General features: G+C 41.7%; 2 protein-coding genes across 3 annotated transcripts; both read right to left on the reverse strand.

The window, feature by feature from the left end:
* Positions 1 to 6559: 6559 nt before the first annotated feature.
* On the reverse strand, positions 6560 to 10001 carry LOC104421411 (protein ETHYLENE INSENSITIVE 3). 2 transcript variants are annotated; one of them, XM_039303355.1, is made up of 2 exons: positions 9717 to 10001; positions 6560 to 9032 (listed from the first exon to the last, which is right to left on the reverse strand). In XM_039303355.1, exon 2 carries the CDS (start codon positions 8798 to 8800, stop codon positions 6965 to 6967), a length of 1836 nt encoding a protein of 611 aa, XP_039159289.1. In that variant the 5' UTR covers positions 8801 to 9032; positions 9717 to 10001; the 3' UTR covers positions 6560 to 6964. The 2 variants fall into 2 exon arrangements, with proteins under 2 accessions (XP_039159289.1, XP_010031647.2); XM_010033345.3 differs by having other exon boundaries at positions 6560 to 8929; positions 9717 to 10000.
* Positions 10002 to 17004: 7003 nt separating this feature from the next.
* On the reverse strand, positions 17005 to 22647 carry LOC104421412 (L-ascorbate oxidase). The gene is made up of 5 exons (XM_010033348.3): positions 22345 to 22647; positions 22153 to 22245; positions 21534 to 21746; positions 18649 to 18864; positions 17005 to 18294 (listed from the first exon to the last, which is right to left on the reverse strand). The coding sequence occupies exons 1-5, from the start codon at positions 22597 to 22599 to the stop codon at positions 17317 to 17319; spliced, it is 1755 nt and encodes a 584-aa protein (XP_010031650.2). The 5' UTR covers positions 22600 to 22647; the 3' UTR covers positions 17005 to 17316.
* Positions 22648 to 23569: the final 922 nt, after the last annotated feature.

The raw sequence follows: 23569 nt of genomic DNA on the forward strand, positions 1-23569 counted from the left end.
CATCCGAGTCCGTCTCTTCTGCTCCTTCCCCACGAATTCCTCCCCACCAAAGAAGGGTTTTTAGGCCGCGTGCTTTCTCGAATCTGCGAAAAGCCCCTTTGCTTTACATACGCCAGCCATCATTTGCTTCGTGATTAGTGTGCTTGTGGGTTCAGATCTCCCTCGCCGGACGACGGTCCCCAGGTCCCGACCCTCACGGCGGCATCCAGTGGCTGTGGCTGCTTGTATATCACATAAAGAGGGGTAATTCTTCAAAAAGTCTAAATTACTGTGTAATGATCAATTTAGTTTTAGACCATTCAATTATACTAACTTAAACATAAACATTTTTAATGACTTACCAATTTAGTTTTTTTGGTTGATTTTGGCCAAAAGTTGAGGGAGTGAACACATTCTGCCACTCTACTAGTGTGGTTAGTGCTAACATGAAAAATATTCGTATTTAAAAAAAAAAAAATTCTTTTAGCTTGTGGCCAATACTCGACCATGACCAATGACTAACCATAGATGAGGGCCGGCAAGGGCATTCCATTGGGCGATTGTTGGCCATGGCTGAGTATTGTCCACAAGCCAAAGGTAAAGAAAAGGTTAAAAAAAAAAACTTATGCAAATTTATTCTCATCAATGACATCACAAAGATAACTAATGTCTACATCAGCAATTTCGATATCACCAAAAAGTTTAGAATTAAATTGACTTAGTAAAAATATTTAGTACTAAGTTGGTAAGTTGTCAAAAGGTTTTAAATCAAATTGACTGTCATATAATAGGGTTAGCACTTTTCAGATAATTTTCCCTGCATAGAGCATTGAAGTGATTTACATAGACAACTTGTCGGTTGGCCGAAATTTCCTGGCGATCTCAAGAGCGGTGAGGGAAAACGAACACCGAAGCGAACTTAGCACGCCATTATAAAACCCAACAAGATCTTGGACATGAATGAGAAAACAAGATTAGATTAGCATTCCAAACCTGTCGGCCAGTAATGAACAAAGGACGTACCAGATGAAGGACTTCGACTCATGGCCTTTTGGGTCTAAAGGCCCTTTTCAATGGGCTCGGCCCAGAAAATTTGGGATTCTTTCATCCTTCATGCTCAATGATCTGGGCCCAGCCCAATCAAAGGCTAAGAGCAACAGCCATTCCTCTCTCTCTCTCTCTCTCTCTCTCTCTCTCTCTCTCTCTACAGTAGACCTGCCCACTGGGGAATGGGCAGTCAAAAAGTTCAGTACAAAACCTAAAATTTGTTATCCAAATCCGTCCATGATTTCAAGTAACATTAATTTCCTCAAAAAAGTAATCGATTTACTCCAGTGCAAGATGAAATGTGCTCTGTTGAATCTGTGCTTCCGGCCGTCGTCATGATTGCAATTGATGGCGAGCTAACTCTACCACGACCCATGAAAGGTAAATCCCAATAAAGTTGAATCGCAAATGTTCCAGATGAGGCCTGAAATCACTCCCATCCTCAATTTTAATGCATGTAGAAAGATCTCTCTGAGGATCACATCGGAATTTAGTACCTTTGAAATTAAAAATGGGACCGGCGGTTCGTGTTTGGATAACCATGGAATGGATAAACACGAAAAGGATCTTGGACACCAATGGGCAAAATAAATTAATTAAAAGAAAAGGGGAAAAGGGAAAAAAGATGCAATGATATTTATGTAATGAGAGGTCCCCATCTCAGAAAACGACAAGCCGCTTCGTGACAAACGACAGTGTAAATGCCGCGCGGGGCCCACTCAACACCCCATCCATACGGTCTTGCTGGATGGTCCCGAAAGTTCAAACGCATTCAATTGGCCTTTCCTTATCGTTTGACCCAAACCAAACGACACGAGTTGAGGGGGACCGCCATTCCGTGCTTTCGTGGGCCGAATGGGCTTTCGGCGCTTGACCCTCGACCCGGCCCATTTGGATGGGCTCTGGCTGATGTACGAGCCCATATGGGACCCAGCATTGTCCCTTGTTGGATGATGATTGTACGGGGAATATTATGAGAGTTAGTGCTAGTCGTGTCGCGTCGTGTCGTGTCGCGAGCAGCCATCAGAATTCAACCAAAGCCAGCCGAGTGACTAGTTCAAGCTAGTTCAATCTCAATACGGCTCTGAGAATATTGATAGAAATTATTGTGACTAGACTTCTTACTGAGACAACTTTGAATTCGCATCTCTCTGGCTTTTTTCCTCTTTTTTATAGGAATAAAATGAATCACTAGCTTTCTAATTAATTAAGGAAACTCTAAGATTTTTTAATGTATATATGTACTTGTATTATGCACAATCAATTTTTTAAAATTAGACTTATCAAAATAGGTCATATAACTATTTCTTAATCCATATCTAATAATTTAAATTATTGTATGGGTTAGTCATGTTTAGTAAATAGGTCATAAATGGGTTTAGAATGGTAAATCTCAAAACAATATAAATATTAAATTTGTCAACAACTTATATTCAATTCACCTCTCTAATTCCTTTTTCATTATCTCTTGACATTTTTTGCTCTTGCACTCACCCACTCCATGCTCTCATTTCAATTTGGGCAAGAGTTTTCCTAAGATATTTCAACAATATGGATCGGGTTGGTATAGGTTGTGTATGGATTGAGTCAAGTATGAGTTTTTGGATTTATATTGCATGGAAATTGGTCAAAACAAGTTATATGGATCAATTTGGATTGAACCATTTTTGATCTAACTCAACTCATCCGTTTGAGAACCAGTCTATCCACAATCTCATATGTATTTTCTAAATTAAGCAAACTATAGGACCCTAAATGAATAGTGTAATAAAAAGAAAAAGAACCGTTGACCTTTATTCTAGTTCTTTTTTAGTTGCGTTCGGGAATCCCCGACGATGTGCATGCACCAAAAACAACTCAGCGTCTCGTTGAAGATGCCATGTGGTTGCACCCAAAAAAAAACGTTGACCTTGATTCCAGCTATCTTTAATTGAAAAGTGCATAATTGAACTAGTCTCCTCCTACGGCAACTATATACTATCGTTTCGAATGTGTGATGTCGCGTTTCTTCATGGAAAAAAAAAACATTTACCAAGCGCGACGAGTTTGGAGAAAAATGTTATTTGGAACATGATGTAACGGATCGATCAAAAGCCAGTTATCGAGGCGGGTCGCGGGAGATGCCTCGATTGCTGAAGGAAGGGAGCTAGTGAAAGAAGCTAGATCGACAATAATTAATGAGTGATGAGAGAGGATCGAGCCCGTTACAGGCGGGAGAATAATTATGGAAGTCAAATAGTTGTATGACAAAAATTAAAAAGAATAAATAGGATGACGTGTAGTAGGTCATCATCAATGACTCATTCTTATTTCATAATGGTGAGGACTTAATTAACGATATGCAAAAGAATCAGGAACTACCCGAAACCAAATCGGACCGGTCTAGTATATATTTTGATAATAATTTGAGATTATTTTGTGCATTGCGAACAACTTGAATCAAATTAGCGTGAACTTGGTGGCAAAACTGAATTTGTCTATGTGTTTCCTCACCTTTTAGCCAAACATATATAATTTGTTTAATAAAATGTTTCTAAGAAACAATATGTTTGAACTTAAATGGCATGCTTTATGTTAAGATCAAATCAATTCATGTGAGTTTATTTCATTCATTTCACACATTTTGGAATGATTTTTGTATGCATCTGGTTTCAAGTTCAACTATAATTTTTCAAGAATTAAAAAGGATTTTGGAAATTGTAATTTTAGTCAGATTCCAGGTGGGTCAATAGAATTAATGGACGGTTCTTGGTTCTAATTTTTTGAAACCAGTTCTTAATGGCCGGTTTCTAGTTCTACGGTGGAAATCGTCCACCCGACCATGCTCACCCCTAGATTTAATGATCTTTTTAAAAATAAAAAAAATCAGACATTTATTTTTGATTCAACAAGTACAATAATGGAAATTTCCAAATCGTGAAAATTTTGTATTTTATTTCAGCTTACACAGATTTAGGAACTCCACCTCCCAAGCCATAGAGCTGACCATCCGAGTCAATTATATGCCAAGAATGATTGAATCATTTTTTTTTTTTTATCAATATGTAATTGATTTTCTTCGAGACAACAACAAGTCGGCATCGTCACTACTAAAATTCTCGTGCGATAATAAGGCCTCGACGCATACGACTTTTTTGTGTGTATTTGTGGAAATAAAGTCTGTGATGGGGACAAGATAGTTCTGGCTCGTGTGTGATCAATCTCAATGTGTCACAACTTCACCTAACTCCAACATAAAGCTAACGTTACCACACACAAAAAGGAGACCTTTGGAGACAATCTAAGATGAGGCAACGGTCCCTAAAATCGTCTAGTTTCCCGATTACGAATCTAAATTAGCATAACGAATAAGATACATTCTATAGATTATTATGATTAATGCGGAAATTACAACAAAATTAAAACCTAGAAGAATAAGAGGTTACACAGACTTACGTGGGAAAACCAACCCATGGGCAGAAGAGAAGCAACTTCCATTAAGAAAATTCATAAATTACAAAGGGCAGCTCAAAAAGATTTTAAGATTCTTTCCTATCTCTCTTTAAATCAAGTAACTCGAATTTATACTGCTCCATGCTAAGTGAACTGCGCCCTAGTACCCCTGCCGATGACCCGAGCCCTCCGCTACCAATACTAAAGTCGGATCGTCACAAATTTTTAATTTTGTCCGATTGCCCCAAACAGAATTCTAGACAAACTTCACGCGTACGCCTCTTAATTAGATTAATGCTTGCTAATCTCGTGTCTCATTTCACCTGAAAGGGAAAAAGAGGAAAATGAAAAGAGATAAAGGCAAACCCTTTCGAGTGTGATATAGACCTACCCTCAGATGCAACGCCTTTTCCACTGCATGTCTCCGGGAGAAAAGAACCTAAAAAAAGGTAGCAAAGTGACAAAAGGCAAAAGACCCCCGTTATTTTAATTTATATTTTGGTAATAAATAAATAATAAAAAAGACCCCCATTATTGATCCTAGAGAGAAGAGGATTCAGGAAGAACGATTAAAATAAACAATAATAAAGAAAAGATCATCGCCAAGAAGCGACAGAGATCGACAAACGCTATCACCAGGTGCACCTCCTCCGCTCGAAAGAACAAACTGGGCGGTGGCCCCTGCGCTTTTACCAAGAACTGAAAAATCCAGTAATTATCTTCTGAGCTCCCGCCCTTTGTTTTAATTAATCTGAACCTTTTGCTTGCGGAAAGATGCAAAACGAGACAACTAAACAGAGCACTAATAGTCCAAAAAAAAAAAAAAAAAAACAGAGCACTAATCTAATGTAATCTAATCTTAATCTTCCCGTACGAAAAGCGATCCTGAATAGTGTCTAATCCCACATCGCACTACCTGTCGTGTCGCTCACATCTGTCTGGCGCCCTGGCCCGCCCTCGCGATCTTCCGGTGCATGCACCACATCTCTCTTGTCCCCGTTGCGGAACACCACGAAGCTCCTCGAAATCGGCAGGTTCATCGGCTCGCTCCTTAACGAACGCATCAACTGATTTAATCCCTCTTTTTCTACCCCACATGGGGAGGTGGCTGGCAATACGAGATGAGCCATGTTCAGATGAACCGAATCGCATTACGTGTGGACCGTACAAGATTAGAAATTTTCTTATTTTGTCGTGTGCTAGAACCCGAAGGTTTGGTCTCCGGGAACAGGACATTTTGCAGCACCATATGGCCAGGCCACACCCTCTTTTGGCAGCTCGTGTCCAAAACCGAGTCCCGATGTGCGATCCGCCACGACGAATTGTTTTTTTTTCCGCCTCTTGGAGTCTTGTTCAAGGCGTCGGCCAGAAAGGTTATGTTCTTGTTCCGGCTGCTGTCCTCTTAATTTTTGACAATTGGGATCGCGAAGCGAGGTCTGTTTTATCTGTGTGCTAGAAATCGCGGGACAATTTGCGAAGAGCGGTTTGCTCTTCGCATCTTGGAGTCTTGTTCAAGACTTCGGCCGGCAAGATTACGCTCTTGTTTCGATTGCCGGCTTTGTAAATTTTGAGAAATGGGTCCGAGAAGCAAGGGCTGATTAATCCGAGAAGCAAGGGCTGATTAATAAATACATTCTGGCACAAATTCTTGCAAATGAAATCTTGCTGACCCGGGGGAGGAGGAGGGTTTAAGGCCTAGGAAGATGCAAGGAAAGGGAGGTCCCTTGGGAATGAATTGAAACGCTTCTTTGACCCGCCTAATTTTCCTCTCTACCTTTCCGGGATGGTTGAATTCTTCCTGTTGGTGGACCCAGCGAAAAGACAAGCCCCATCTCATCAACGCGATCAACGCGACCCGGGAAGAAAAGAGTCTCGGGACAACTCGTGACCGACAGGGACGAAAGATGCAAACGACGGACCGTCGAATTGTAGAGGAGCCGTCTTTGAACAGCTCTCCTCCACCATTTGAAGGTGAAACGTGTTAGTCAATTGGGGCATCCAGCCGATCGGGTTCGCGGGTCGTTTTGCACATGGGGTATCACACAGAAGAGCTGAAAGAGACATCAGTTCCAATCCAAACAAGGACAAGCCAGCGTGCCCAATTACAAGACAACACCTTTAGATTCCTTCCACCATGATCATGGCTGCACAAAGGCAATTAAAAACAGGAGAAAAAAAGATGGAAGAATAAAAGAAAACGCACCTCACTTATTTATAGGACAGTCTAGTAGAATAATCACTTGATCAGACAACATTTTTATATATTCAGCAGCAAGCAGGGCTAGTCATGGGTCCTTGTCTAATATCTTATTTCCCCATCTAAACCCCTGCCTAAACTTTCTAAATCTACACCTAACAAAGTTCGAGAGAATACATAAGCTAAGCAAAGACCTTGGCCAAGAAAACTTAAACTCGATCTAACAAGAGACCACAGTTAAGTATATAGATCTCTCTTCAGAGAAATATACAGTTCCCAAGAACGCCCGAGAAGCTGAGCACGCAGAAATCATTGCTGGAACCATATAGTGACATCCTGCTTCGGCAGGGGATCCATGACCCCACCTGGCAACTCCTCCTTAAAATCGAAAGACGACAAATCGAATGGAGACCCGAACATGAGCTGTAGGTTGTCGTGGTTGTGGTTGTTGGCCTCGAACGAAGAATTCATGGTCTTGAACCGGTCGAACTGAATGTCCTCTCGGGAGAACATGTGATGATTGGCGGAAGCATTGGGTTGCTGAAAGAATGATCCCACAAACTCGTTTTGTTGTTGAAGCTTTGGCTGAGGACGGCTCTGGTCTTCTATGATCGCATCATTCGCGGGATTCATGTTCTTGTTGCCTTGGATGCTGGTATCGTAGATCGACATAAGATCAGATATCACTTTCTGCCCATCTTCAGGAACTCCAAGCCCTGATAGATCAAAGGGGGTTGATGCTGAATTGACCGTTGAAGTCATGGGCTTGGACTGGACAAAACCTTGAGGGAAAATCACTGGCTTGACCTCATTAACATGGAAGTTTGACCCGCCAAACTCTGAAGAATTGCTTCTGTAAGGGCAGCTCAGCTGGTGATTGTCCCTTGAGGTTCTGTCACGGAACCCCAGCCTCAGTTCACTATAAGGGCACTGCAGGAACTCACAGGTGAAAATCTTGTGATCCATCACCATATTCAAATCATTGCACGGCTTCCTCTTCCGCGCCATATCTAAGTTGCTGACAACTTCTCCCTTCATTGGGAAAGGCGATTGCTGGACAAAAGGACCTCTCATTCTCTCCAGCCCCAGATGGGATGGTGGGTTGAGATTCTCAGGCTTGCGCTCTTGTACATCATAGTTGGGCTCGTCTTCCATCCCTTCGACATCATACTCACTGCAGTCATTTATGACCAAAGACCCGCTCCCTCCAGATGAGGACAGTGGGAGGCATGAATCAGGGTAAAGCTCTCGTGCCAAAGACTCCTCTTGGTTTATTATAGCCAGCCAAGTAGCACTTTCCTTGGCCGTCATCTTATCTTGCAAGCATTTGGACTGCCTCACAAGCTTGCGTATCTTGGCGATATCAGGAGACATGTGCTTGATCACCGCCGTGAGAACACCTACCTTCCATGCCTTCTTAAGATCATGAGGTTTCTTGTAGGGCGGGGCTCCTTGATCCTTCGGCAAACCCAGCTGGGGCCACCAGTCCTCGTTTCCAGTGGGCCACCATGGAGGAGGAACGCCTTTCTCCAATGGGAACCGCCTCTGAGGGGGGTCACAGTGCTGCATGAGTGCTGACAGAAGCGAGCCAAGGGTCGTGTCCTGAAGCTCTTGCAGAGTGTGCGGGGTAGGTCCGATGGGGTTGCATCCATCATTCTTCCCAGGAACGGAATGATCGGCTTGGTACTTGGCTATGGCGGCTGGACCGTTTCGATCGAACCTGACTTTGTCCTTCCACCATTCTCTTAGATTGTCTGATGCCCCGGTAACCGGCTTTCCCTTTTCTGGGATGATTCCATACACAAAACCCTGAGCCTTACAGACCTCCATCATCTTCAACATGTACTTAAGAATTCCATCCTGAGCTCTCGACATCTTCTTCCTCCTTGCCTGCTCTTGGGACTGCCGCTGTTTCGCGATATCAACTCCCTCCTTCCCCTTGTTCTGCTCCTTTAGCCGCTTGAGACGCATCTTGTCCCTCCACATCCTTCTCTCGAGCTCATCCACATCGATCTCTTCATCGGAATAATCATCCTCCACGGTGGCCTCTGGCTCAGTTTGCGGAGCAACCCCATGTCCCTCCCCGAGAGGGGCAGAGAAGAAGTCCAGATCGCCACAGATTCCCATATCCTCGAACATCATCATTTTCTGATATAGATCTTCCACGAAAAAACCACAAAACCCTCACAAACTTATAAGATCGGAATCCGAAAACAAGCGGTGAACACCGACTCCGACGCACGAGGTTGCTGGATTTGCTGGGTTCCCGTTACACTGCCAGAGGATGATGGAGATAAACCAAGTGAGACCAGATTCATCCACATCAAACTCAAGTGTTGAAAGGATTCAAACGGGATAGCAAAAATCAAACTCGAAGCTGCCAATCAAAATTCCAAATCAAGATATTCAATCCCAGATTCCACCACGAGGTGAAGAACGGAAAGATCTACGTCCCACGAATCACGAAAAACAGAAAACGAAAAATCAAGAACAGTCAATAACAGTCAATAACAGAACGCGTCTCTTCCTCAGAGCAAGCTGTGAAGAGCGCGCTTCTGCAAGAAACTACACACAATTCGACGGCACAGATACTTCCAAAAAGCTCAGCTCCTAAGCTAAAAAAATCAATCTTTCAACAGACCTTCCGTTTTTCCGGGCACATGCTAATCAAGACAAGGTAGACAATCAAGAAGAACCCAGAAAAAGAAACCGAAAGAGCGATCAACCGAATCGGAAGCCGCCGACTTCCGGAATTAGAATCGCCGGAACGGACGGACGACTCCCGGGAGCGAAGTCAAACTCTCCGAAACCGAAACAAGCCCAACCCATCTCCGATCACTCGCCGACTCCAATCAACCGACCGACCGACCAACCGCCAAAAGAAAAGAAAAAAAAAAAAGGAGAAGAGAGAGAGAGAAAAGAAAGAAAAAGCAAAGCCACCGGCCACTCAATTCAACGCAGAACCAACACCAGCTCGAAACAGCACCGCTCACCCGATGCCGGAAAAATAAAAAAGAATGAAGACCCACGACGCAGAATCCAGTTCCAGCAAAGAACGCACCTGGAGAAATCAGAGCATCAGATCTCAGCGCAGGGAAGAAGCTCCTGGCGCGACTCCCACCCCCCGAGTCAATTCCTTTTCGCGTCCTCTGTTTATCCTCGAGAGAGAGAGAGAGAAAGGAGAGAGAGGAAAGAGGAGAGAGAAGGGAGGGAAGGCGAGACGGGGAGGGGGGAGCTTTTTTTATCTTGATATCGTGGCGATGTGATCCATATTTCTTTATTTGATGTATGACTTTGGTGAGTGGAGGTGGTGGTGGTGGTGGTGGTGGTGGTGGCGATTCGCGAAAATTGGCAGAATGAGGAGAGAGAGAGGGGGGTGTTTAAAGCGGTGCGAAATGCGGCCTGGAACGGTGGACCGGGCCAGCCCTATTCCGGGTCGGGGATATCTGAAAACCGGGTCGGGGATAATCCGTTCCGGGACGCGGGGGCCCCCGGGGGTGGCGGCCGTTTCTCGGATCGGCATTTAAAGGCACGGTTTCGGTGTGGGGACCGCGTCCCCTCCCGTCGACAATGATTGTCGAGCGGGCGGGGGGAGGGGGGCAGGACGGTCAATTCGCGCCTCCGCCCCACCCGGGGCTCGTAATAATTGAGGGTGAGAAAGGGGCGAGGGTAGAATTGCAAATATGGAAGAATAAAAAGGGCTCTTTTTTTTAAAAAAAGGAAGCAACTTATGTCGTGCATTTCGCCTAACTTATAAGACGTTTCGAGATGCGCCGGTTGTACAGGGCCGATACGATTCGTGTCAACGCGTCTTATGCTCGCTACAATCTCTCGATTCTCATATATAAGTATGTCTGGCATATATAATTACATGTGCATAATTTATAAATGAGTTTGAAAAATAGTCTAAGACGCGTCCTATTTTATGCTGTTTTTGCATACGCGGCTAGGCATGTTTACGGTAAGAACGCGATTAAATTTGACCGGAATGCTCTTAACCACATATGGTGAATATACTTAGTCAAAAGTGACTAGTCCGGATAAAATTGGAAACATCAAAAATAGAAAGCCTTCTTTTTCTTGGGAAGTAACTTGTTTCATGCTTATCGTCCAATTTATAAGACGTTTCAAGTTGTGCCCGATACGTAATGCTAACAATTCATATTAATGAGTTGCATACTCTGTCATATTTAATTTATATCGGAATTTACACGGCATTGCCCATATACAGACTTGTTCGAAAATATATAAACATGTCTGGCATATCTAATTTTGTATATGTGAGTTATAAATGAGTAGTTGAGCCGCGCATCTTTTATGTTATTTTCGCATACACAACTAGATGTGTTTATGGTAAGAATGCAATTGAACTCGACCCGAACATCCTTATCTGCATATCGTGAACATATCTAGTTGGAAAGCGATTGGTCTCGTTTATAGTAAACGGGCACGTTCCGGGAACAATCCCAAGACAAAATAATAATATCATCTTCAATGCATATTTCGAAATAATAAACGTCGTCGCCATGTAAGTAAATAAAAAAAATACCAGTACTCTTTTCACCGGAAAGTGATTGTGGGGCTCGTGGAGGGGTAGGTTTTTGGCGCGGTTGAAGAACTGGTGCTTATCTGATGTATATCTAAAGAACAAATAAAAAAATGAAATTGAAATCGACTGCCTTGGCAAGATATTTATCACGTGCTTTGAGAAGGGAAGGTTATGAAATAGGCTAGTGGATAGCAAAGAACGCTTCAAATTTGAGATGTTTTTAACCATTTATGGGAGACGTAGGTGATCTACTTGCTCGCGATGGGCGAGAGCAATGACTATGCTAGCTTGGAATGATAGAGATGGAACTGCACGACACTGCTAAATACGTCTAATAATCATTGCCGTCAGTTAGCAGATGAAGATGGGTTTTGAGTTTGACTACAAGTGATTCCGATCAGAATGTTTTGAATTGAACTTCTCAGGTGCCTTGTGAAGAGAAGGCAAGACATCCTTCTACTTTGCCGCTAGAGAATTCTTACAACGCGACAAAACTTTCATTTTTTTCTCATTTGAGTTTTCGAAAAGCGACAGCTTGTTGTGAATTGTAAATTCCTAAAAGAGTGAGTTCCGCGATAATTTATAGTTATTTATTATTTAACTTTTTGTGATTTAAAATAAATCGTTATTTTCATAGTAAATTAAATTTCGTTACTATTCAACACGGGTTTTCTTGATGACATACGCATAGAAGTAATTTAATGAAGAGGAACGATCGAATATTTTCTGATTGCTCGAGATTTGCTGATCGAGGTCCATGAATGGAAAAGAGGAGGAACCTTTGAGAACCTGGAAAAAGTCCAACTGAAGAATTATTGAAAGAACATCGGCTGCTCCATAAAGCAGCTTTATCTCGAGCCGCATGATTTCCTGTCCAAGGTAAATAGTAAGGCCCGCCTGCCGCCCTCCTTATGGATTGAGCCTTACTTCGCATGTATGTTCATGGAGACCGTGAAAAAAAGAAAGTTAAAAAAAAAAAAAAAAAGAGTCAAAATCATTTCTTTGATGGTTCTACAAAAGCTCGAGATAAAGGGAAATCCTCATTTAGGCACGAGTCCACGTGGACCGGGTGCACCATCGTTTGGAAACCACGTGCGCTCAATGGTGGCACCCACACGGTTGAGGGTTGCCTAATCGCTCACGGTTCATGGATCGAAGCCTATGGAAGGAGAAGAGGGAGGTATTGAAGAACCTCGAAGGACCTAGTAAAAATCGCAATGAAGGATTATTGAAAGAATATCTGAGTGGTCCAGAAAGGAGGATTATCGAATTGCATCTGTTCCCATCCATGTAATGCTAACTACTAAGGCACCCCTGCTGACCTTAGGACGGAACCTTACACAATTCACAGGCCAATGAGAAGCTTTGCGTGCATTTAACGGCATTAATCTAGTTAAAAGTTGACAAAAATCATTAAAAAAAAAAAGGGTCCAAATAAATTTTTAAATGAAGGAGAAATATTTGTTTAGATTTAAGTCCTCATGAATCGGGTGAGTCGCTGTTTTTAATCACGGGCGTCCTACATCGACGCCCTCGATGGATGGTTTTTTTAGCTCGTGGTTCGTAGACTGGAGTCTATGAAAAGAAAAGACGAGAGTATGGTAGGCCCACATGAAGAACCATTGAAGAACCTGACAAAAGCCCAAGTGAAGAATCATCTAAAGAATATCCGGTGGTCCATAAAAGTAGAATCATCGAATTGCACCGTTTCTTGTCCAAAGTAATGCCAAAGGCACATCTACCGTACTTACAGGTGGAACCTCTAAATGATTAGGGCAAATGAGAAGATGTGTGTCTATATGATAACATTAATCCACATGAACGTTCACGTGGCCACTTTAAAAAGTCCAGGCGACTTTTGACATATATTTCACAAAAGCTGGAGACATAAGGGGGCGGCAAGGATCGGCACGAGTTAACGTGATTATCGGAAGGCGACGACATGGATTGGCACGAAATTAACATTCCTAAGTTCTAAGTAAGCGAAAAAATGAGATGCATTTCAGTGATCCGACGTCGAAGGAGAAACGAAAGAGAGACTCAACATCTGGCGTGCAATCCGATGCACGACGGATTGGCAGTCCGCCTTGGTTTCTGATCAACTCCTGATGGGCTGGGCCCGCTCAATGGGTTGAATCCTTTTGGGCCTGGTACAATTTTGCTACTCCATTTTCCAAGGTAGGCCCATTCCTCGTTCAGCATGTCCTCATGGCTGTGATGAACGTTCGAACTGTAATTTGGCTTCTCTTGTGCATTAACGCAGGGATGTTGCTTACGAGCTGATGCGGGAGAGTCGTGAGCAATCTCGGCTACACTCCTTGCTCGGGCCGAGGAAGCCGAGATGCCGGACAGAAGACTCTCCGACGCGGACTGGACGATCGTCCGAGGCATCGATGCCATCCCGGACACCGCCAATGAAAGACCTCCGAGGCGCAAAAAGGTCACCTTGGAGCATCTAAATCCTCAATGAAACGCTCTTAGAAGTCTCTACACGCGATCGTTATTCCATAATTTGTACTGAATTTGATGGCGGAGCATAGATTCCGTAGACGCCTCTTGAATGAAAATAAAGCTTCAAGCATACATACATATTATACATATAATATATATATATATATATGAAACAGGTCGCATTCTGATCGACGTTTTAAATGGAAAGAATCTTATACCATCACAAGTAAATTAAAAAACATCTCCAAAGTTAGAAGAACTCGAACTCTCTTTAGAGTAAAATAATAGACACATTTCAAACATTTTAATTAAGGCAATTATGAAAATATTCCACAATCCAACGATATATTCTCGGAATAAATTATTATAAGAATAAGTGTGCTAGCTTTAGTCAAAAGTGTGCTTTTAGTGTGATCACACGCATTTTTTTTGTCAATTTCATTATGCTGCAGGTGTGATTATTTTAATAACCTAATCAATCAGCTTGAAGTTCCAAATTCATTCCATCAATGATGAAATTTGGACTTCACGGGCGATGGACCATGGAATAACTCCGTTTCATTTTAGACAAGCATTTCAATCCATGTCGTGGCATGTGCCATTATTGGGATTCAAGTATGCACTTCTAAATTTGTGATCAATAATATACCTAACTCATTTTTTTCGAAATTGGAATGAATTTCATTCCAAACACGGTAATTGTAATTGCTCAACAATTCTCAGGCGGTATTCATCAATTGGCATGTTACAACGTAGATCATGTGCAAGAATTCTAGGTAACATTTGCATTCCACCATCAGAATAAGGACGGGCCTCACCCGTTTTAACGCGGAATATGACAGATTTAACGGTTTCATGCGAATTTAACTGATTTTAACGGTTTAATCCGACCACAACATATTTAACGGTTTTCTTGCACAATCGATCCATTAGACGAGAAGAAAACCCGAGACACGAATCACCGTACTCAATATCACTCGTCAATTCCCGTCCTCATCCTCCGCCGCAGCCATCTTCATCCTCGCCGTCGAGCTGCACGCAATGGCCTGCCGCCGTATCCGGCCGACCCGGTCCACGCCCTCGGCAAACACCGCGCCCATTCTCATGTGGAGGTGCAGCTCCATATGGCAGTGGAACGCCCACACCCCGGGGTTGTTCATCGCGAACCTCACCGCGGTCCACCGGTTTTAATAGGCATTTCTTCGTCATTCAACTCTTAGTTGAATATCTTACTTAGCACTAGTTTAATACAAATTTATATTATTTATTGTTAATCGCTTGCTCACAGAATATGATGAAATATTTTGTCATAGCTAGCATTCACACTACTTGTCAATCATAGTAATCACTCGTTACTCAATTGATTATACTTATCATTCAAATCAATACAATCATATAATAGAACCATATAAACATAAACTCGTTTTTCTTCTTTGATAGGTAATTATATTATATTCATTATTTTGTGAAGTATGATCCATAATTTTTTTTTTTTTTTTTGTGGCGAATGGATATTATTATTGATCAATGAGTCCAAATAAGATTGATCTTTTAATATTATTATGAGTTTTAACGAGTGTCTTAGGATCAACAGTTAAGACTACTGAAAATACGAATAGCGCATGCCGACACCCCCTTTGAAAATACAGCAATGACACATTTCAAAAAAGTCGCCCACTTTAAATAGGAACACATAAATTTCCAAAGCACAATTAATGAAGATTTGACAAGTCCCACAGGGGATACTGCATAGCGTTTTCCCACTTATGCTACTCCATTTTCCAAGTTAGACTCACTCAACCCGATAAATCCATTTTGAAAAAGTGAGGTTTCTAAACTTTGATATGATATATAATATTATTTTTAAATTTTAGATTTATTCAATGTGATTTTTGAACTTTAATTCAATGTGCAATAACTTCCTTAATTATCAATCTGTTCAATATAGTCGTTAAACTTTTAATACACGTTCATTTTAATCCATATACTACATTGAAATGTTTAATGTTGTTATTGAACTTGAATTAATGAAAAAATAACATTGAAAACTTTCATATGATCGTAGACCATGTTGAACATTTACCAAAAATTAGAGATGATATTGCGTATTGAGTTAAAGTTCATGAATTGTATTGAACAAATAAAAAGTTTAAGAATGATATCACATATTAAGCCAAATTTCAAGGATTATTTGTGTAATTACCACATTTGTTTTTGAAGATCCAGGATTGGCAAAGTGCATGCTAATCTAGAGTTACATTCACAGGATAATGCAGGCTGAGTTATGCATTCCTCTTTCAGATGTCTTGTACAATCGAAGAAATCATAGCTGTGAATACGCAATCTCTGCTCCGCTCTCACTCGGGGAAATTTTGGACGGAAATCTCCCGAGGAAGCCGAGACGCCGGACAAAAGACTCCGAGGCGGACTAGAGGATCGTCCGAGGCATCGATACTGTCCGGGACACCGCCGATGAAAGACCTCCAAGGCACGAAGAAGCCAAGTCGCAGACAAAACGAAGCATGCAAAATGTAAACCAGGTCTACGACCAACGTCTTTGTTAAAAGGTCACCTTGGAGCATCAAAGTCCTCGTCGAAATACTCTTTAAAGGTCTCGACACACACGATCGTTATTCCATTATTTTTACAGAATTTGATGTGGAGCATAGATTCCGTGCATGCCTCTTGAATGAAAATAAAGCTTCAGGCATATATATATATATGACAATCTGCCACGATTGACAATTCCATGCAAAAAATCCAATACTAGCACCAGCAATTAAAAAAAGCATATCCAAAGCTAGAAGAACTTTGAACTCTCTCCAAAGTAAAACGATGGAGATGTTTCAAAGATTCTAATGAAGCCAATTTTGACGATATCCCATAATCCAATGATGAATCCTCAGAATAAATTATCATAAGAATAAGTGTGCTTTTAGTGTGATCACACACGTTTTTCTGCTAAGTTCATTATGCCACGGGTGTGATTATTTTAGTAACTTAATTAGTTTGAAATTCAGGCTTCGCTAGCATAACAATCTTTAAGTTACTGTAAGAATAACAGTTTGTTGTGAGTCACAAATTCTTAAATGAGTGGACCTCATGATACACAATAAATTAAAAAATATCACCTAATTATTTCTCTTGAAGTTCCAAATACATTTCATTGATGATGGAATTTGCACTCCATGGGCGATGGACCTTGTAATAACTCTATTTCATTCTAGACAAGCCTTTCGATGCACACATCATCACCGGTACCCAAATATGCGCTTTTAAATTCGTGATCAATAATTTATCTAACTCATTTTTTCGAATTTAGAATGAATTTTTATGTCAAATATGGTTATTGTAATTGCTTAACAATTCTCAGGTGGTACTCATCAATTGGCATGTTACTAGGTAGATCATGTGCAAGAATTCTCGGTACATTTGTATTCCTCCATCAGAATAAGGACGGGCCTCGCCCTTTTTAACACGGAAGATAATAGATTTAAAGGTTTCATTTGAATTTAACTGATTTAGCGGTTTCATTCGGGCATAACTTATTTAACGGCTAAAATCGAACATAACAGATTTAATGGGTCTTTAGTCCGCCTATTAGTTGATCCATTAGACGAGAAGAAAACCTGAGACGCGAATCACCGTACTCAATCACTCGTCAATTCCCGTCCTCGTCCTCGGCCGCAGCCAACTTCATCCTCGCCGTCAACCCGCATGCGATGGCCTCCCCCGGTATCCTGCCGACCCGGTGGACGCCCTCGGCGAACACCGAGCCCATCCCCATGTGGAGGTGCGACTCCACGTGGCAGTGGAACGCCCACACCCCGGGGTTGTCCGCCACGAACCTCACCGCCGTCCACCCGTACGGGTACACCACGGCCGTGTTCTTCGAGGGCGGATCATCCAGGTTGAAATGTTTCTCCGCCTCGGCCGCCGCGAACCGCCCCTCGCCGTACCCCAGAACCCAGAAGTCGTGCCCGTGCAAGTGCCAGGGATGGATCTCACTATTGTTCTCGTTCATCGCGTTCGCGTTTTGAAGCACCACGTCCACCGTGGAATTGAGCCGTAGCTGGTAGACTCTGTTCCCGATGGTGGAGTTGAGGTTTGCCGGCGGCCTCGTGATGTTGTAGTTCTCCGGGAACGTCTCTGGCGGCGGAGCACCGTCGAAGGCGTGCTTCAGCCGGTACTTGATCGAGCCCAAGTACGGAGTCGCGGGCAGCGCCAGCGACATGTTGTTGATCGACCACCTGACCACCCCATCGACAGTGTTCTGCGTGTTGAGGAGGACAATCCGGCGGTCGGATTTCCTCGGTGGCTTCGGGGAGCGTCCGACGAGGGCGCGGATCTTCAGGGAGAACTGCCTGCTGCGATCGAAGTCGTCCCAGCGAGGGGTGACCGGAGGCGGCGAGGTAGGAGTTTTAAGGGGTGGGTTCGGCTTGTAATTGAGGATGGTCAGGGCTTGAGTAGTGTTGGACTGCCTTCCCCGGACGCCGGCGGAGATGAAGTAGTTGGCAGCGGGGTTTTGGTCGGTCGTGAGGAGGACGGAGTAACTCTCACCGGAGTAGATGTCGAGGTCGTCGACAGCGAAGGGCTGGACGTAGTTGCCGTCGGCCTCCACCACCACCAGCTTGTGGCTCTGCAAAAATGTGAAGCGCACGCTCTCTTGGTTAGGCTTCATGCATGCAAATGTATGAATAAATCTAATAATTAGAATATTATTTATTATCACGAATAGCTAAATTTAATTAACGTATCACATATTGAATTCAACGTGCAGAACGTGAAATATGATCAGAAATATCATATATGCATTTATGTGTTTTGTCCCAAACATTGATGCCTCAACAGTCGCATTAGTTTATGCGCTTCGTAATTCGATCTTGGTGAAAAGCGATGACGATGTAAGGCGCCAAACAGTAATTATTTATGTTATAGGTCACAGTCATATGCCCAAAACATTGAGAATAGATAGGTGTTCAAGAGGACGGACCGCGACTGCGAAGTTGAGAGAGTGGAGGGAAGTAGCACTGGCCAGTCGGAGCCGATACGTCCGGTTCGAAAGCACGCTGAGAATTTGAGGTGCACAATCTTCGTGACCGAGAAACCTGCACGGACCACCTTGACCCGTGGTCACATTGCTGCCGGCGACGGCGAAGCTTGACGCAAGGGAGCAATTGTATTGCCCTCTTCCGTTCATCAGCAACGACTGCACAAAGTACCCAAACACAACCATAAAAGCCATAAGCAATTAAGCACGCACTCAAGCACATCAGATAGATATAGTTACTACAAGAACTAAGAAGAATTTCTTAATAGACCATCAATCTAGATAATCCCAAAAAGGATTTCGGCTAAATCTTCTTTGCTGGTCTATCTGGGTTTTGGGACAAAGTAAAATTAAAAGGGTCATTACATTAGGATTAGGGTACATCTTGGATTGTCTTTTCCCTTCTTTTTTACATTTAAGTTGGGTTCATTCAGTTCATTTATGTTTAAACTCTATAAAAATGTTTAAATTAAGCTCTCGGGGTTTAAATTTTTGAGTCAATGAACGATGTCTGTATGTTGCATGGGTCTAAGAATATAATTTTGTTGTTGTTGTAAATGTCCATTGTTATCCTATTTTGCATTTGTTGTTTTTCCAGTTAACTGCTGAATATACTAAATGTCGATCGGTACCATTTTCATAGCTTTACAAAATTTATCAAATTTGCATTATTTTTCCTTCCATGAGTCCGCACACATATCCTTTTATTTGGCATTTATTAGCGAAGAAACACCTACGATGAAAATTAATAGCAAGAAGTTTTACTTATTTATCTCGTCTTTCTTGGCAAAGCAATATCCTAGCACGCATTTTTCTTGTCTAACTATCACCTATAAATTTCTTTTATCGATTTGCCAATACTCATTTTCTTTTTTAAAATTTTACTCATTTATTTGAATGCTAAAATAGCTTGCGTCACTTCCTTGCTTTGCATGGATAGCTACCCGCCTCTTCTCTTGACTTTCCTTCATTTCGGGTAGAACAAGAGCTCTTTCTAGTCTCTATCCTATCCCCTCCTTCCACTAGCCGACCGGGAGTTAGAAAGCCCTAACTTCAACTACCGCTTTCATGTCCGGCCACACATATGTTTGACTCTCATGCTGCGATAGATATTTTGATATTGTTCTTAATGAGCGTCTTAATTTAGCACACCTATCATGCTATATACTCATGTAGGTTCTTTATTTGTCAAACTTAGAATAGCGCGTTATAATAGCCGTTTCTACATTATTCAACTCTTAGTTGAAGATCTTATTCAATGCTAATTTAATATGAGTTTTATACCATTTATTTGTTTAATATGAGTTTTATATCATTTATTTGTTTATCTTGTGGATTTGCTAATGTGATAAAATATTTGGTCAAAACTGATATTCACAATACTTATCAGTCATACTAACCACTTGTCAGGCAATTGGTTATACTTATCATTAATATCTACACAATTGTTTAATACATTCATATAAACATAATACTTTTTTTCTTCTATGATGGGTAATTATATTGTATTAATTAATTTGTGAAGCATGTTTTATAAAAAAAAAAAAGCGACAATGGATATTTATTATTGATCTTTCAATATTATGTATCCATAAAAATTAGTCCAATGTAAGATTGATCTTCTAATATTGTTATGAGTCTTACTAACGAGTATTCTGGAATCACTAGTTAAGGCCACCGAAAATACCAATGACGCATACCGACATACTTTGAAAATAGAGCAATGGCAATTTCGAAAAAGTCGCCTGCTTTAAATAGGAACATATATATTTTCGACGCACAATTAATGAAGTCCTGACAAGTGCCATAGAAATACTCCCTAACGTTTTCCCATTATCATTTATAAAATACGGGTCAAACACAAGGTAAATATCTCTGCTTTATTAAACCCTTTCAAGAACCTCCTCAAAAACAATTATTCTTAAACATATGACATATAGCCATATAGGTTGTTAAAACCGCAATGAATACACGCATACATAATTCTTTCTAAACGTTCATTATCAAAATGCAATTCTATCATTCCTTATGAATCGATTATCTTTAGCGAATATATATAATCGTTTTACTAATTCAATTGGAGATTCACAAATCAACATGCATAAAAAATTGACTAGAGATTTGTTAATAAAAATATATATAAGAATTATAGATGTGAAATTAGAAATTTTTTTAAAGCGAGCCTCACAAATTAATCACGACGGATATAATCCTCGGACTAAGCGCATGAGCTGTACTCAACCGGGGGAAGCATCTTGACCAGTCGGTTGAGAGATTGTGCCAAAGGCATGGAATACAAGAGCCTGTGGGCATTGCACCCACCTACTTTCAAGCCAGGCGCGGGTCAAGGGTTGGTTACCCCAAGCCTACCCAGTCTTAACCAGTAAGCAAAAAACTTACTGACGTGGTGTCTACCTTCACCATCAAGTGACCCCCAAATCCCCAGCCTATGTCTATCCACCCGATCAAGGGGATGGAGAGGCAAGTACGGAGTCACCCACCCCAGGGCGGTTCTCCCGCATTTACCTCCATGAACAGTTTAAGAACATGTTCAGGTCCTAGTCTCTGCAACATTCAGCAGATCAAACCGTCATCATCTTCCAAATTTCCTTTGACCAGTGTCAAAGATGGAAAATCAAAACCGCGTTAGCGTCTTTCTTGATCCGGAGTCCAAACCCCAGAAGAAGAAAATACAGGCATAAGGTTTCAAACGAAGGGACCCTTGGATCGACATTGGTCTCCGGCGATTCGGGACGAAACGATGGCTTTAAAGACTATGTATACTCACTCGACTTTGGCAAAGGATAATGCAGCGTGTGTTTTTATACCTGGGGATCGCCGATCCAACGGAAGGGCACGGAAGAGAGGCCGGCCTCCTGCTCCTGCACGCTCTGGTGCCACCAGTCGCTCAGCAAGAGGCTGAACTCGCCATCATAATCGAACGGCTCCTTCTCTCCTTCCGCGACGTCCACTATCAGGGACCCGTATAGCCCCGCCGCCCTCTGCATGCCGTAGTGCCCGTGATAGAAGTACGTCCCCGCCTGCGTCAAACATACGCTTATGGCATCGTTTCATGACAGTAATCTCCTGTATTAATACAACTTTATGCATCAAATATTTCGTCCGCCAAAGTTGTCTGTTTCTCTGAGCAGCATATAAATTTGCACATTTCAGAAAAATGTTCGATTTGCTGATGATCAACCGCAATACGTAGTCTTCTCTTGATGAGTAATGAAAAAAGGTATTTTCTTTTCGACATTTTAATGGATTTTGACCCCACATGTAACCCAGTCTAGCTGATGCCAAGCAGACCGTGCGATCGAAGATCATGGGGGCGTAGTGTCGAGTCATTTGTGTATAAACGTTTTAGCAGAAAACTCAATGCATGTGGCACACGAAATTGCACGGCAATGAACGCACACGCGCAATAGGTAGGGAGAGAGAGACCTTGTCGACTTTGAATCTGTAAACGAAGGTTTCCTCTGGATTGATGACGCACTGAGAGATGGAAGCAGTTCCATCCGCCCATGGTGTTCCAAACTGAAAACATGCATCAGATAAATAAAAAAAGAAGAAGCAGAATGATCATTCATTTAATGGTATTCACGCTCATGGCGGCGAAGAGCATATGCGGCTAACCTGTCTGATTCCATGCCAGTGAATAACAACCCCCTCGGTGGTGAGCTTATTGGTAAGCTCCACATGAAGGGTGTCCCCGGCCTCGGCCCGGATCGTAGGGCCCGGGAACTGGCCGTTGATCCCCATCACGGGTCTCTCGAGACAGTCCGGGGAACGAAACACGTAACCGACCTCCCATTTGAAGTGCCTGGTTTTGGATCCCAGGGGCAAAGAGGGTTGGATCAAAAGCAGGACGGCAATGAAGTTGACGATCATCGCTAGGCTTCCGATGCCGGGGGTCAATGGAGTCTTCCTCGTTTTACTTCTGATTGATGGGGTTGAGTAGAGTTTTTCCAAGATAGAAGAAGGGAGAAGAATTGGGTGTAGTTGTTGAACCACTCCTTCCACTTCAAACTTCCATTCTAGGAAAAAAGATTATGATATTTCGATTATAGGGAATTGTAAAAAAAAGAGAAAAAGGAAAGAGATGATCTTTTTCCTAAAATTCCTGCTTGGCCCATTTAATTTATATAATACTTACCCCCAATAAATATTTTCTATTACTATTTTATTTAATAAAAAAATAATTAAGTAATAAAAAGAAATATATATATATATATATATAAATTATATTCTATATAGAAACGAAAAAAAGAAAATAATTCTAAAATATATACATAAATAAAAAAATGGTAGGAACTTTTCATTTTAAATCAATGAAATACCGAATAACTCTCTTTATTGGAAGAAGAAAACTGTTTCTTCCACTACACTACTCTACTCTACTCTGATATTTTTTCTTTTGTATGTTCTTCTCCGTTGAGGAGGGACTCCAACTCCTATTTATAGGAGCAAATGTAATCCCAATTGGAATTGTATTATAGAAAATCATGTAAATTTATTTTCTAATCTTTCATGATTTTGCATATATGAGAATATCACTTTAATTTATTTCCCAATCTCTCTTGATTTTCTAGATATGAAAGATTACGTTGATTTATTTTCTGATCTCTTTTGATATTTTCTTTTTCTTTTTCTTTTTTTCTCCTTTTTTTTCTTTTTATTTTTACACACTCACTACCATACTATTATAATTATACATAATTGTGTTGGCCTCTCCAATTGGGAGTGACCTACTCAACAAGTCTAAGAAAGCAAAATTCGGAAGGTCTTCTTCACAGTAAGATTTTCAGTAAATAGTGAAAATTCCAGTTGTAGGCGGGCTATTCTTCTGATCATCTGTGGT

Source organism: Eucalyptus grandis, chromosome 10, assembly GCF_016545825.1.
Source record: "Eucalyptus grandis isolate ANBG69807.140 chromosome 10, ASM1654582v1, whole genome shotgun sequence".
NCBI lineage: Eukaryota > Viridiplantae > Streptophyta > Magnoliopsida > Myrtales > Myrtaceae > Eucalyptus > Eucalyptus grandis.